This window comes from Piliocolobus tephrosceles, chromosome 21 (assembly GCF_002776525.5).
Source record: "Piliocolobus tephrosceles isolate RC106 chromosome 21, ASM277652v3, whole genome shotgun sequence".
Taxonomy (NCBI): domain Eukaryota; kingdom Metazoa; phylum Chordata; class Mammalia; order Primates; family Cercopithecidae; genus Piliocolobus; species Piliocolobus tephrosceles.
The window spans coordinates 27,597,872-27,610,569 of NC_045454.1; the positions used below are offsets into that span (position 1 = coordinate 27,597,872).

General features: G+C 51.3%; 1 protein-coding gene across 1 annotated transcript; it reads right to left on the reverse strand.

Annotated features, from left to right (window-relative positions):
- Nucleotides 1–1,467: 1,467 nt before the first annotated feature.
- POP4 (POP4 homolog, ribonuclease P/MRP subunit) lies at nucleotides 1,468–12,337 on the reverse strand. Its single transcript, XM_023229061.1, has 7 exons — nucleotides 12,284–12,337; nucleotides 9,944–9,996; nucleotides 8,048–8,271; nucleotides 6,747–6,824; nucleotides 6,511–6,572; nucleotides 4,718–4,819; nucleotides 1,468–3,417 (listed from the first exon to the last, which is right to left on the reverse strand). Exons 1-7 carry the CDS (start codon nucleotides 12,288–12,290, stop codon nucleotides 3,281–3,283), a joined length of 663 nt encoding a protein of 220 aa, XP_023084829.1. The 5' UTR covers nucleotides 12,291–12,337; the 3' UTR covers nucleotides 1,468–3,280.
- Between the last annotated feature and the right edge of the window lie 361 nt (nucleotides 12,338–12,698).

The window sequence follows — 12,698 nt, forward strand, 5'->3', positions numbered from 1 at the left end:
CACAGCTGCCTAGAGCCAGAGTCCCTGCTCCAGGGAGACTTCTCTGCCCATCCTGCCCACCTGTGCACGCATTTCCTCCCCCATCCAGACTGTGCCTGGCCCCAGCAGGAGGAGTTCAGCTGTTTGCAAAAATGAAGGGGAACTGGGCAGCCCCGGGTACTGGAGGCAGCAGCCCTGGACCCAAGTTCCTGTATGAGCATGTCACAGAATCCAGTGGTGATGGCAGCTCAGAGGCCAGCAGTGGGGGTGGCTGGACTGGCTAGTGGTCCAAGCAGCCCATATAGGGCGACGAGAAGGCCAGGCCAGTGTCTGAGGATGGGAGCCAAGTGACTGTTGGACAGTTAGAGCCTTTCTGGGAGGCACAACCAGTCTGTCCTGGCTGGGAAAGCTTCGGGGTGGCAGTGGACTGATTTGGGTCTCCAAATTCATATGACAAAGCCCTTGCCCCCAATGTGACTGTCTGGAAACAGAGACTTTCAGGGGGTCATAAGAATAGGGGCCTAATCCAATAGGACGGGCGTCCTTCTACAAGGAAAAGACTCCAGGGATCACTCTCCTTGCACACAGGGAGGAAAGGCCGTGTGAGGACAAGAAAGAAGGGAGAGGCCTCCCCAGAAACCAATCCTGCCAGCACCTTGATCTTTGGCTTCCAGCCTCCAGAGCTGTGAGAAAATGCTGCAGCTCCAGTGTGTGGCATTTTGTTGTGGAGATTAGGGCAGACGGATACATCAGCCATGGCCCACACTGCTGTTTTTCCTCCAAGAACCCCATCCTTTCCCCTGAGGCTCTGGCCTATCCTCTGCAGACCCTGTGTGGCAGCTGGGAACTGGGGAGATGTAAAGCGCCCCTGGGCCCCACTCTTTGAACTGGGCTGGGCTGGTCACTGGGCTGATGTCTCCCAGTCCTGCGGCCTCTGGGTCCTGTCCCGAGTTGCTAACCACTCTCTCTCCTCTTTGGCACTTTCTCTGGTGCATGGAGGTTTACACGAGGAGAATGTGGCTCTATCTCCCACGAGACCACATGGCCAAGGCGTCAGCTCTGCCAGGGTCCTGCTCCTTGGACAGTGGACATGGGAGAGATCGGGCCAAAAAGTACCACATTACCCTCCATGACAAGCTGTGCCGCAGTCTATGGAGACATGGCAGCCCTGGCCCCTGCCCCTGCCCCTGGGCCTCAGGTCATGCTTTCTGCAGCTGTTCCTCATCAGGAACCATGTCCTGCCAGGCTGGGCCCTCCCCTTTCCCTCCTCTACCTGGGAGATGACATGGCCCCTGGGTGGACCATGGGGGCAACAGCGTATTCTAGAAACAGGCAGGCACAGCGGCAGCTTTGTGGCCGGCGAGCACCTTCGCCACGTCTCCTTGGGGGAGGGGGAGTGATAGCTACAAATCAAACAGCCACTTACACAGAAACTTGAGTCTGCGCCAAATGAAAAACAGATTTCACATGGCAAGCAGTACCAACAACTTTTCTGGAAAGCAACTGTGTATTTACACAACAGTGGACGTCTTTTACATTGCAGAGGGGTGGGTAAGAGCGAGATGGCTAGAAAGCTACAGCACCTATTCGGTTATAAACACTGCACTTTCAGATGGCTGGGGGAACAGATGCCACTTCCCACTCAAGACAGGGATTTGCTCAGAGGGAAAGCAGGTAATAAAGGCAGCAAATCCTGCACTTTAGAACTGCATCTGTCTCATCCTGCAGCCACCCTGTAGCTGAAAGCACAGTTCTGGAGCCCGACCATTAGGTCCAATCTCAATTGCCCTTGAGTCAGCGAGGCCTTGGGCAAGGGTTCCCTTGAATTCTGTCTTCCTGTGGTAGACGAGGATGGCCACACCACAAGGCAGTCGCTAGCCCGTGCGTGTGTGCATCACTGGCTGCGGTGACTGTGTGCTGCTTGGGGGAGAGCACTTGAGCCACCTCAGAACGCCCTGGTGAGCAGCGGACACTTGCACCAAGGGAAGCAGGACCGAAGCACCGGGTTGGTCCCTGTGAGACTCTGGGTGCATTGTGAGCCTTGGGGAGGGGCAGCGGCAGAGACCTGGGCCTTTCTGCTCTCCTGGTACACAGCAGTCAGCGTTCCCACTTCCCTTCTCCACTGCGGTCTTTCTCTCTGGTGTGGTCTGGGTAGGAAGGCACCAGGAACGCAAAGCCCCAGCACTGCTGCTTCTCCTGTGGGAGAACAGATTTGTGGCCTGCCTTTCGCCAGGAGGGCTCCTGGCCTTGCCTTGTTGATTGGCAGATACTTGCTCCTCAAAGGGAAGGGGTAGTTGGTCCTTCTGAGCCATGTTTCCAACCCATCTGGTAGGCTGGTCCCCTGGCCCGCTCTCACTGCAGCCCTGGGGCTGCTCTTCCTCTGGCCCTGCATGGAAGGGCCTGCCTGACCCACTGGCTTTACAGACACACTGTCAGAGGGCCACAGTCAGACCGAAAAGCCAAGTCTTTCAGCAGCAAAAATGGCAAAGAGATCAAAGGGCATCAATGCTGCTGGTGTGGCTTTTGCAGGTCTGACCTTGGGAGGTGATGCCGGGCGACCTCCTTTCAGTCCTCCACGGCTCAGCCTGGCAGCTCGGGGGCGGGCATGCCGTGGCAGGTCCCATCTCACTACGCTGGGGCGACCATGTAATGGGCACAGCTGCACACAGTGCTGTGCTCCTGGGGTCCACCCCAGCTGCAATTCCTGAAGTGAATAAGCCCTAAGTCACTTAGCAACTCACCCTTCAATCCTCTTCAACCTTCCTGAAATAGCAAAGTAAACCTTAGGTAGGTCAAAGAGTTCCACCCAAAGGCGCACCTCTGTAGACACCTGCCATCCAATGGACCTTTGGGGCCCCCCTTCCCTTTCAACCTGGCTGGACTGCAGCAATACCTCCTTTATTTGATCCCTGGTTATGTCCACATGTGTACTGTATTATCACAGAGGCAGCTGATTCACCATAGTGCACTCAGAAAACATGGAAAAGTATTTTTTAAAATTGAGTGAAACTATTCAAGTCAATCAGCGTTAACCCCGGTGTGCTTCCTGCCAGTCTGTTCCTCTCCATGGGAGTCACACGAAATGAAGATCTCCTAGAAAGAGAAATTCCTCTGTCCCCTGACTTCTTCACTCGGTACACCGCGACCTTCCCGTATTGTTGAGCATCCTCAACTCGGAACGTCACTGGCCGGAGGTGGTCTACAAACGGAATTGGCTTAACCATCTCTTCACTGAAAGGTCGGCATTTAGGAGTGTCCAGTTTTCAGCTGTCATAAACAACTGTGTTAGATGGCAAAGAATTCACAGGTCAATCGTTCCCTTTGCTTTGAACTTCTTCGCAGACCGTTCACTTGACCGAAGCTGGAATTTGCTCCCATAAATGTAGGAAATAAAGCCATCGATTTCCACAGTGAACACGCAGTTTAGCTTGGGGATAACTGGAAAAAAAAAAAAAAAAAGGGCGGGAGAAAAAAGATGAGGAAAAAACCTTGGCAGTAAATATTCATTTATTTATTTATTAATATTTTACTTTTAGGTAGAATATTATTCGGAACACATTGAATGAAAAAAATAAGCTAATAGGAAATGGGAAACCCACAAGGGGAGGGGCATTAGGGTTACACGTGGTTATTCCGCCATAGGTCAATCTAGTCACATGCTAAATGTAACCTGGCACCTAATCTTCAGGGTAAAAGGCTATACGACAAATTCCCAGAACCAGAAAGTCCCAGAACACCTGCCAGAAACTGGTTTTCCCACATTAAATTTCAGATGGGCTCCTGGCCTTAGGCTCTGTGGGGAAACTCTTACACCACTTTCTGAGGTTTACAATGGGAGGCAGAATGATATGTAGGAAAATAAGGGAAGCAACAAGAAAAACCAAGCTCAAAAATTAAAGGAAGAAAGCTGGATGCAGTGGCTCACGCCTATAATCCCGGCACTTTAGGAGGCTGAGGCAGATGGATCACTTGAGTTCAGGAGTTTGAGATCAGCCTGTCCAACATGGTGAAACCCTGCCCCTACTGAAAATACAAAAATTAGCCGGGTGTGGTGGCGTGTGCCTGTAATCCCAGCTACTCGGGAGGCCGAGACAGGAGAATCCCTTGAATTTGGAAGCGGAGGCTGCAGTGAGTCGAGATTGTGCCACTGCACTCCAGCCTGGGTGAAAGAGCAAGATTGTCTCAAAAATAATAATAATAATAAATAAATAAAAATAAAAAAATTAAAGGAACAAAACCCTCTAACTATGGTTTGTTATCTCCAGATTTGTGGGCAAGGCTGGGTGTAGAAATCCCGGGAGACCCAAAGTATCTGCTAGAGCAATGCTGGTCACCGATGGAAACCAAGTGTTATCACCAAGGACACAGCTCAGAACTTCAGGGACAGGCACCGCTCCTGTTTCTACCCTGCTGCCTGTTTGGCTACATTCCTCTGGGAGCAGCAGCCTTGGGGCAGGTGGAGGCCCTCTCCTGGCGCCCAAAGAGACCCAGGTCCCATGAGGCACGGCCAAGATCTTTCTTCCCCTTGGCCATTTCTGGCCGGGGCTGCTGGCTGCACTGACACACACCTCTTGGGGGAGCCACGGGAGCAGGGGATGGTCTCTGCAGGCTTTAATGCAGGTTCAGTAAGTATCTGCAATCTGCGCTCAAACCAAACTCTTGGAGCCTTGAGGAAAAGGCTAACGCAGTAGCTGGAAGCCACAGCCCACAAGCAACGCCCTCGGAAACTCCTACATACCTTTCAGGCAGTCTTCTTTGGTGATAATTTTGAAAACGTGCTTTGTTTCCTGTAGAAGGATTCCTGTAATACCCACATAAGAGGGGCATTTGGATTTTGTCACTGTGAAGAAAAAGGACAGTTCCAGGCTCAGGCCTCTGTGGTGCTGGGGGAACCACAGACAAGCAGGCCTCAGGGGTCGGGGGTGCTGGTCCCACCCTCTGAGCTAGCAGACGAAGGAAGAGAGCACCCAGGGGGTGGGGGCTCAACAGCTGGGCACTGACGTAGCCAACGAGAACCCAGGCTTCCCCTGGGGCTTTGCGGTCTCTGGACTGTTCCTATGAGGTGTCCTTCGGAGGGTCTGTGGCCACAGGGGTCTTGGGCAGGATTCTGGAGTCAAAGGTCACACACGTGCCCAGGACCATCAGGACCCACAGGCTGGCTGCTCTGATGCAGCCAGGACTCCCTTGCAGGATCTGCACAAACACCACCATGCACTGCCCAGGATGCTGCCTGGAACGTGAGTCCTGCTGCAGAGCTGCCCAGCAGCCAGCACTGTGAGACGAGCCACCATCACAAGCAGCAGCCCCTCCCTCGTCCTGACCCGAGCCTCAGTGTAGCTGACAGAGTCACCAAGCAGCTGTAGTATGCCTGCACCGTCCTCGGGAGATGCCAGGGACAGCATGGAAAGAGGCAGTCCCGGATCCTGCTCTCACGGAGCCCAGGTTCTAGCAAGGCAGGGTGATGCATGGTGAACCACACCATTCTACTTTCTGACAGCGACGAGTGCTATGAAGAGTAGGGACAGGGCAACGAGTGTGGAGGGTCACGGTTTGCAATGGTAGACCCTCAGGGGAGTGGCACTGGAGCAGGGCTGAACAATCAGAAGTCGGTCTGTGCATACACAGGAGAACTCCCCGGCTGAGGTAAGGAGCAGAGGCGAAGCCGAGGCAGGGCAGGAGGAAGGCAGTGTGGGGGGCCTGCTGCCCCAGGGAGCGGGGAGGCCTTAGACCACAGCAAGGAGGCAGGTTTACTCCCATACGATGGGACACTGCCAGAAGACTTGAAGCATGGAAGGAACGTGCTCTGATTTCTATATAACCGGCACTCCGGCTGCCTGGTGCGGGAAGGAGCTGTGTCTGAGGTAATCTGGGGAATGACAGTGGCTGAATTTAGGTAGTAGGATGTTCCGAAGGATTAGAGGAGGGGATTAGGAAAGAAGAAACATAGACACTATTTCGGTTTTTGGCCTGAACAACCAGCGTAAATAACTGAGTAATTAACTGAGATGGAAAAGACCAGGAGGGGTTGCTATGAGGAGAAGTGGGGGTAGCTTTAGCTATGTAAAGTCTGAGATGGCCCCTGAACATCCAGGTGGCTGTGTCAAGTGGGCAGCTGGATGCCTGAGCCTGGAGTTCAGGGGACAGGCCTACGCTGAAGACATCACCTTGGGGGCTGTCAGGTGTAGCTGACATTTGAAACCATAGCATTGGATGAAAGGGATTCTGCGTTCAAGATTCCAGGCCACGGTGAGTGCCCACAGCTACTGTGCCCTTTAGGGTATCAACAGGGGTCCCTGTGTGGAGAAGGTACACAGAGACCACTTAGGGTGTGTTCAGCAAATGGCCAGCCCAGCTAAGACAGCCAGTGAGAAGCATCTCCCACCCTTAGTGCGGGGATGGTGGTGACCGCGGCCATCTCAGGGAATCCACACGGTAAGGAGCGTGTCCAACAGAACACACGCCCTGGGTCTCCACAGAGTGACAGTGTGGACCTCTGGGTGGCCATATGCTACACGCTCTTAGGTAAATTACCTGAAATAATAGCCCCGTGAAGATCTGCCTTTAACAGCTTGGCCTGAATCATCTGTGGCTGCCTGCAAGGTAAACAGAAGCCCTTGATTTACATCATGATAAAAAGTTCCAAAAGAAGCAACTAGGTCTTCAACCGCAGCCAGGCAATACCGACACTGGCTCCTGAAGCTGCATTTACAATGATCAGAGACTTGAGATCCACCCCCAAAGAGCGAAGCTTCAGGAATGCAACTTACGTGTCTGGCTTTAGTCCATTGCACAGGTCCCTGATGTACTGTTTCCAGAGTTCATGGAGAGGGAGGAAAAGACTGTATCTATGGCAAAGTCAGAAACAGAAAAAGTTAGACAACATGAGCTTGGGATGACAATGTCCAAATAGCACAGAGCTTGGCTTGATGTCAACAACTGCAGCCTGGGATCATTAGGAACTACATTTAAATCCTAGGATGAGCAATTGAGCTGGTAACAGAGACCAAGAACCTTCACCTAACCTCGGTTTCCTCATTGGTAGGACCACATCAGCCCAGGGCGGTGTCCACCTGGAATTCTTTTCATGAGAGAGAAATAAACGTGAGTCTTGTTGAAGCTACTGTTATTGTGAGGTTTTCTGTTACGTGAAATTGAACCTAGTAAGCCCCCAATAAAGCAGGGGGTGCTGGTTGTCACGCAGGTCCTCATGTGAGGCAGCAGGCTGGTCTGGAAGGTGGGCAAGCAAGTGGTGGGGAGAAGAAGAGGGGAGCAGGGGCGAGGACCCCAACAGCTTTCCTCTGGGCCATTATCTCCAGTCTTGATGCCTTGTGGGGAATCCGTTACCATGAAGCCTTAGGTTAGAGAAATGAGGACCTTAAGCTCAAACCCAACTCGGGTTCCACCCGGGAGGCAAACCCTGGGAGGCAGCAGCCCCTTCTCCACCTGAGGCCCAGCTGATCTCCTGAGTGGGGCCGGGGACAGCGTGGCATACTTGAAGCGTCTTCTGGAGTGTGGGAGGCTATTTGGCTGTCGATCTCCAAGCAAAAGCCTACAGAGTTCCAGGACACGCACACTCAGACCCGTCGCCAAGGAGGGATGGAGGGTTGGCTGGAGGAAGACATCCTCCCACAGGACAGGACAGTGATGCATTCCTTTGGGAAACTTCTGAAACGTGTGGGCAACATCTTGCTTTGGCAATGAAACCCCAGTGGGTGGGTGACTGTCTGGCGCTATTAAAAGCTACAAAGTGATACACACTAAAAACATATCAGTTCCTCTTTTCTGTCTAACAAAGCCGAGGGACAAACAGCCTGTTGCCATGGGCAACAGACGTACTTGGAGGGGTCTTACTCGGGAAGGTGAGGAGAGAGGCCAGACAATGAGTCCCCTTACCCGCCTCGCTGAACACAGCCCAGATTGGTAAAGGAAGGCTGCCCTCTTGTGGCAGACAACAGAGAGGCGCCCTTAGCTTAGGTGGAGCCAGGCTGCCTCCCCAGCCACTCAGTCAAGTCCACACACCCAGAAGGGTAAGCACCGTGGGCAGAAAGAAGTGGGGAGCTCAGGTTACCTCTGCTGCTCTGGTTTAATATAAAAGAGCCGCAGCTCCCTCCTTTGCCTGGCAGAGAGGCCTTTGGCTTTCTTCTTCTTCTCCTTGCGCTTGTGGCGGGTGAAGTACTCCAGGACCACGGCCTTGCGCTGCAGCTGGTCCTCACGGGCCTGCGGGCTCATGCCGGGTGTGCTGCGCTTCAGGAAGGCCCTCACGAAGGCCTCGGCCCGCTGTGCTCCTGGAGGCTGCAGGCGGACACGGGGGTGCAGTGCTCACTGCTCTGGTCTGGGCAGCCCAGGATCCCAGGCATCCTGCCCACAGCTACTGGGAGAGCAGATGGGGCCCATCCCTCTACCCACTGAGGCTCACACCCTGCTCATTTGCCATGTGTCTGCTACCCACAATTGCTGAGATGTAAGTCACACTCACACATAAATTCATGACCGTTTGTCACACCCTACAGCATGTCAAACGCTCACTTCCTGCTCTGGCCCTGCTTTTCTGAGGTTATTCTGATGAGGACCAAAACCTTTCTATCTGGAAGAATACTTCAGTCATTCTTAGCAGAAGAGAAAGCTTAAGAAATGTGTAACAAAGATATTCAACCAGGCATGACCACATGAAACTAAGTGAGCTCAGAGTAGCACTAAGCTATGGAAGAAGTGATCCTAACACTACAGAAAACAGCACAACTAGGGCTCCAGGGTCAGCCAAGCCTCAGGGGGTAGGGACCCTGACACTGTGCCCTTAGGACAATACTCCTTAACTGGGTTTCCAGCAATGTGGGCATGGTGTGGCTACTCTCCAAGAGGTCCGCTCCTGCCCCGCAGACCATCACTGGGAGGAAGGTACCATCAAGAGCATCTCAGGCCCCAGACTCTCTCTCTCCAAAGGGCATCACTGAGAGCCGGGCGTCAACTTACCATGAATGAGCATAGGCTCTTAGAGAGGACTTCTGAAAAAATGACTGTCATAATTGTGTGCAATTCTCAAACAAACAAAAACCTCCAGGCTCACTACCTCTCAAGTTGGAGTTCCAATAATGGATTCCTCATTTGGTGGCAGATGCCACTGCCCTCGCGCCTGCCACAGCCCTGGGCAGTTCTCTCTCCTGAGGGCCTGTCTCCTGGCTGGGCTGTTTCCTGAGCTTTTTGCATTAGCCAGGTGCTAAATGCTAAGACTGAGGCTGACAGACTGATGCTGATCTGTCATTAGTAACGCAGCCCTCCCTCTGTGGGAGAGCAATGGGGATGGGAAGATAGGGTACACATAGCCTTCGAGGGAGCTCACAGTATGATGGTGGGAACTCTGTCTGCTTCAGTTTTGCACCTGTAGATGCTAATTAAAAATTAATTCACTCTCATCATTGTGACTATGATAGGACAATGATCTGATTCTCTTAAATACCTGAGTGGCTCGTCTTTCATGGAGAAGCAAAATAAAGGTATACTAGTCTTTCAAAATCTTGCTTTCAAGGTAATGTTCTCACTATGAGCCACAAGAGAAACTTTTGCGAAACTGATAAAGCAGGCCGAGGCATCCAGATATAATCTGTAAATTTCACTTATGATATGTAATTGCACACCTTCTGCAGAAGTGCAGAGGGCGCAGTGACAAGGTTGAACGATGCTGCTCACCACATAGGCACAGCCTGGTGTCCCCAACATAGTGGGAATGATAAAAGGTTAAGAAAAGCCTCATTTTACCAAACTTGACTTTGGCACAACAGAAAAGGAGGCCGGCAAGTGGGAACAGGTCAGCAGAACTACAGACTTTGATCCAGCCTTAGATGTCTGCCAGAAAAATGAGGAGTACAATGTGGGAAAGGACATCTCAACCAGTGCTGGGGGCTCAGAAGCTACTGAGCCATCTTTGCCATCACTTCTGTTGCTCCTGGACCTCCTGCCAAGAACTGACCTGGACATCAGAGTCTTTCGCCTCTTTCTGAGACAATGCATGGTAGATCACACCTAGGGGATTAAAAACAAGAAATGATCAATTCTTGTTGGGTATGGCTGTAAGACCCAAGACTTCTCTAACTATGAAAATAACTACACTGCTGGATGCATGGCTCACACCTGTAGTCCTAGCACTTTGGGAGGCCAAGGCAGGTGGATCACCCAAGGTCAGGAGTTCGAGACCAGCTTGGCCAATGTGGTAAAACCCCATCTCTACTAAAAATACAAAAATTAGCCAAAGGTGGTGGCTCACACCTGTATTCCCAGCTACATGGGAGACTGAGGCAAAGGAATCGCTGGAACCTGGGAGGTGGAGGCTGCAATGAGCTGAGATCGTGCCATTGAACTCCAGCCTGGGTGACAGAGACTCTGTCACAAAAAAAAAAAAAAAAAAAGTAAAAGAACTACACTTATAATATATGTAACATATGCTTATTCATATTCAGAGATAGGAGATCAGGTTGGTATGAAGAGCAAAGTTTTCTTGGATGCCTCTTGTCCCACCCTCTGGCCGTATCAATGCTAGAAGTTTTAAGCTCGTGGTTTAATAAGAGTGTTTCTCAAAATTTAATGTGTGGAAAAATCTCTGGGATCTTATTAAAATGCAGATTATTGGTCTCCTACACTAGATCCTGAGTGTCTAACATATTCCCAGATGCTACTGCAGGTCAGTGGATCACATTTTGAGTTGCACTGGTTTAAAATATCCCAAGTTAGAAGCCTGAGCACTTGCTAACAAGGTAACTCATTTAAAAGTTATATGATATAGCTGTCTAGGATGTAGATGGTTAGAAATAGGTTTTGTTAACTATAAGATGTTTAAAAAGATTCTTCACATTTTAATATGAAATTACAATGTATCATATAATCAAGGGTGTCCTGAACTGATAAAATACAACAGTTCTTCCTTTAAACTCAAAATATACATCGGTCAATAAAGTTTCAACCTCTAAAACAAATTCCACACTTCTGTTTCTTAATTTATTGAAAGAAGAAAACCATGGCACTGGGGACACAGTACAGGTGTGAATGGAATAAGAATGGGACTACTAAGGCCTGGTTTCTGAGCCAAATAGCTAGAAAATGTAATTTACACTATACTCTGTAAATTTAATTCCAGCCTTCTTGTACTTCCCTGAGAATGTCTGATGCAAGGTGGTTACAAGTTTTTTGTTGTTTTTGTTTGTTTGGATACTGGGTCTTGCTCTGTTGCCCAGGCTGGAGTGCAGTGGCACAATCATAGCTCACTGCAACTTCGACCTCCTGGTTTCAAGTGATCCTCCCACCTCAGTCTCCTGAGTAGCTGGGACTACAGGTGTGTGCCACCACACCTGGCTTTTTTTTTTTTTTCTTTCTAGTTTTTGTAGAGATGGGGTCTCACTATGTTGTTGCCCAAGCTGGTCTTCAACTCTTGACCTCAAGTGAGCTCCCTGCCTCAGCCTCCCAAAGTGCTGGGACTACAGTCGTGTCCCACCACACCAAGCCAGGTATGTTTGTTTGATCAAGCAAACCAATGTGGTTGCAAGTTTTATATAGCATGTAGTTCTCCCTCAAGTGGAAGTTGGGGATTATAAACCGCAGAGAGCAACTTGAGGGGCCTGATAACTTTGCTTCACCTGTTACAGGTGCTCAGTAACAGACTTGGAAGTCTTTCTGCAACAATACACATCTAACAATTACTGAACACTCATTACTTGCCAGAAACCTCATTACAAGGTAGATATATTTTTTCCCATCACACTTGTGCCCATGAGCAAATTGAAGCTCCGAAATGCTGAGACAATCTACTTTATAGGTAGAAAGTGGCAGAGGTGAAAAAGCAAAATTCTGATCGAAGGCCCAGTCTTAACGGTGACTATACGCCCCTCCTTGGCACATGTCTTCTACCCCTAAGTCCCAAAGCTCTGGGTTAGTGATATCATTCCCCAGCAGCTCTCGGCGCGTTGCATCAGATAAGAGTGCGAAACCAGCTCGCAGAAAGGAGCAGGGTCTTGACCGCGGTCACCCCGGGAGGTAGTGGCCAAGCTGGGCCAAGGTCTGGAACCCTCCTCTAGCACTGCACACCACTGAGCAGCCCCCGGGAGAACCTGCCTCCAGCCCTGACATCCCTCCCTAGCTCAGAGGTCGAGCCAGGCTAACCCGTGCTCCAGCCCTCAGTTTTTATGTAGGGTGTGCCCATTCCTATAGCGGTTCTTTAGGACTCCGCAGCGACAGGCAGCCCGGACCCATTTCACCCACCAGCACCAGGACCCCGACCCTTAACATCCCCAACCCTGTCTAACTTCGTGGCCCCGCTTACTCTTCATTCTCGGACCGCTTCCGGCGCGCTCTGATGACGCACTGGCAGCGGCAGTCGCAGACTCTCGGAGATCGGAGATCGGAGATGGCGCTGTGCGTGACGTCACCGACGCTCGCCCACCTCGGGGGCGCATGCGCCTGGATAGGGATTCGGCGATTGAGAGCGTCTTAGGGGGTGTCGGGGAGCAGTGGGGAGGCGTGAGTCGCTTCCTGGGGCCTTTTCCGCTTGCATCTTTTTGCGGGACAGTCAGTAGGGTTGGGGTAAAGGCATGTGGAATGCTTTTGAAGGTCCAGAGTGGAGCGAGGAGAGGCGACTTGGAGAGGTCTCGAAGGTTGGGGACCTGGGAGGGCAGAAATGGGACTGGGACGGTGGGACGAGGTCTTTGTCGTCCCTAATCAGCGCTCTTACGGATGAG

Bases quoted from the DNA above. Each gene is read 5' to 3' on its own strand.
- POP4 (XM_023229061.1), bottom strand. The intron at 8,272-9,943 runs GTCAGTTCTTGG...GTCCGCCTGCAG, and splicing joins CGAAAGACTCTGATGTCCAG to CCTCCAGGAGCACAGCGGGC. The intron at 6,825-8,047 runs GTAACCTGAGCT...ACTTTGCCATAG, and splicing joins ATTAAACCAGAGCAGCAGAG to ATACAGTCTTTTCCTCCCTC.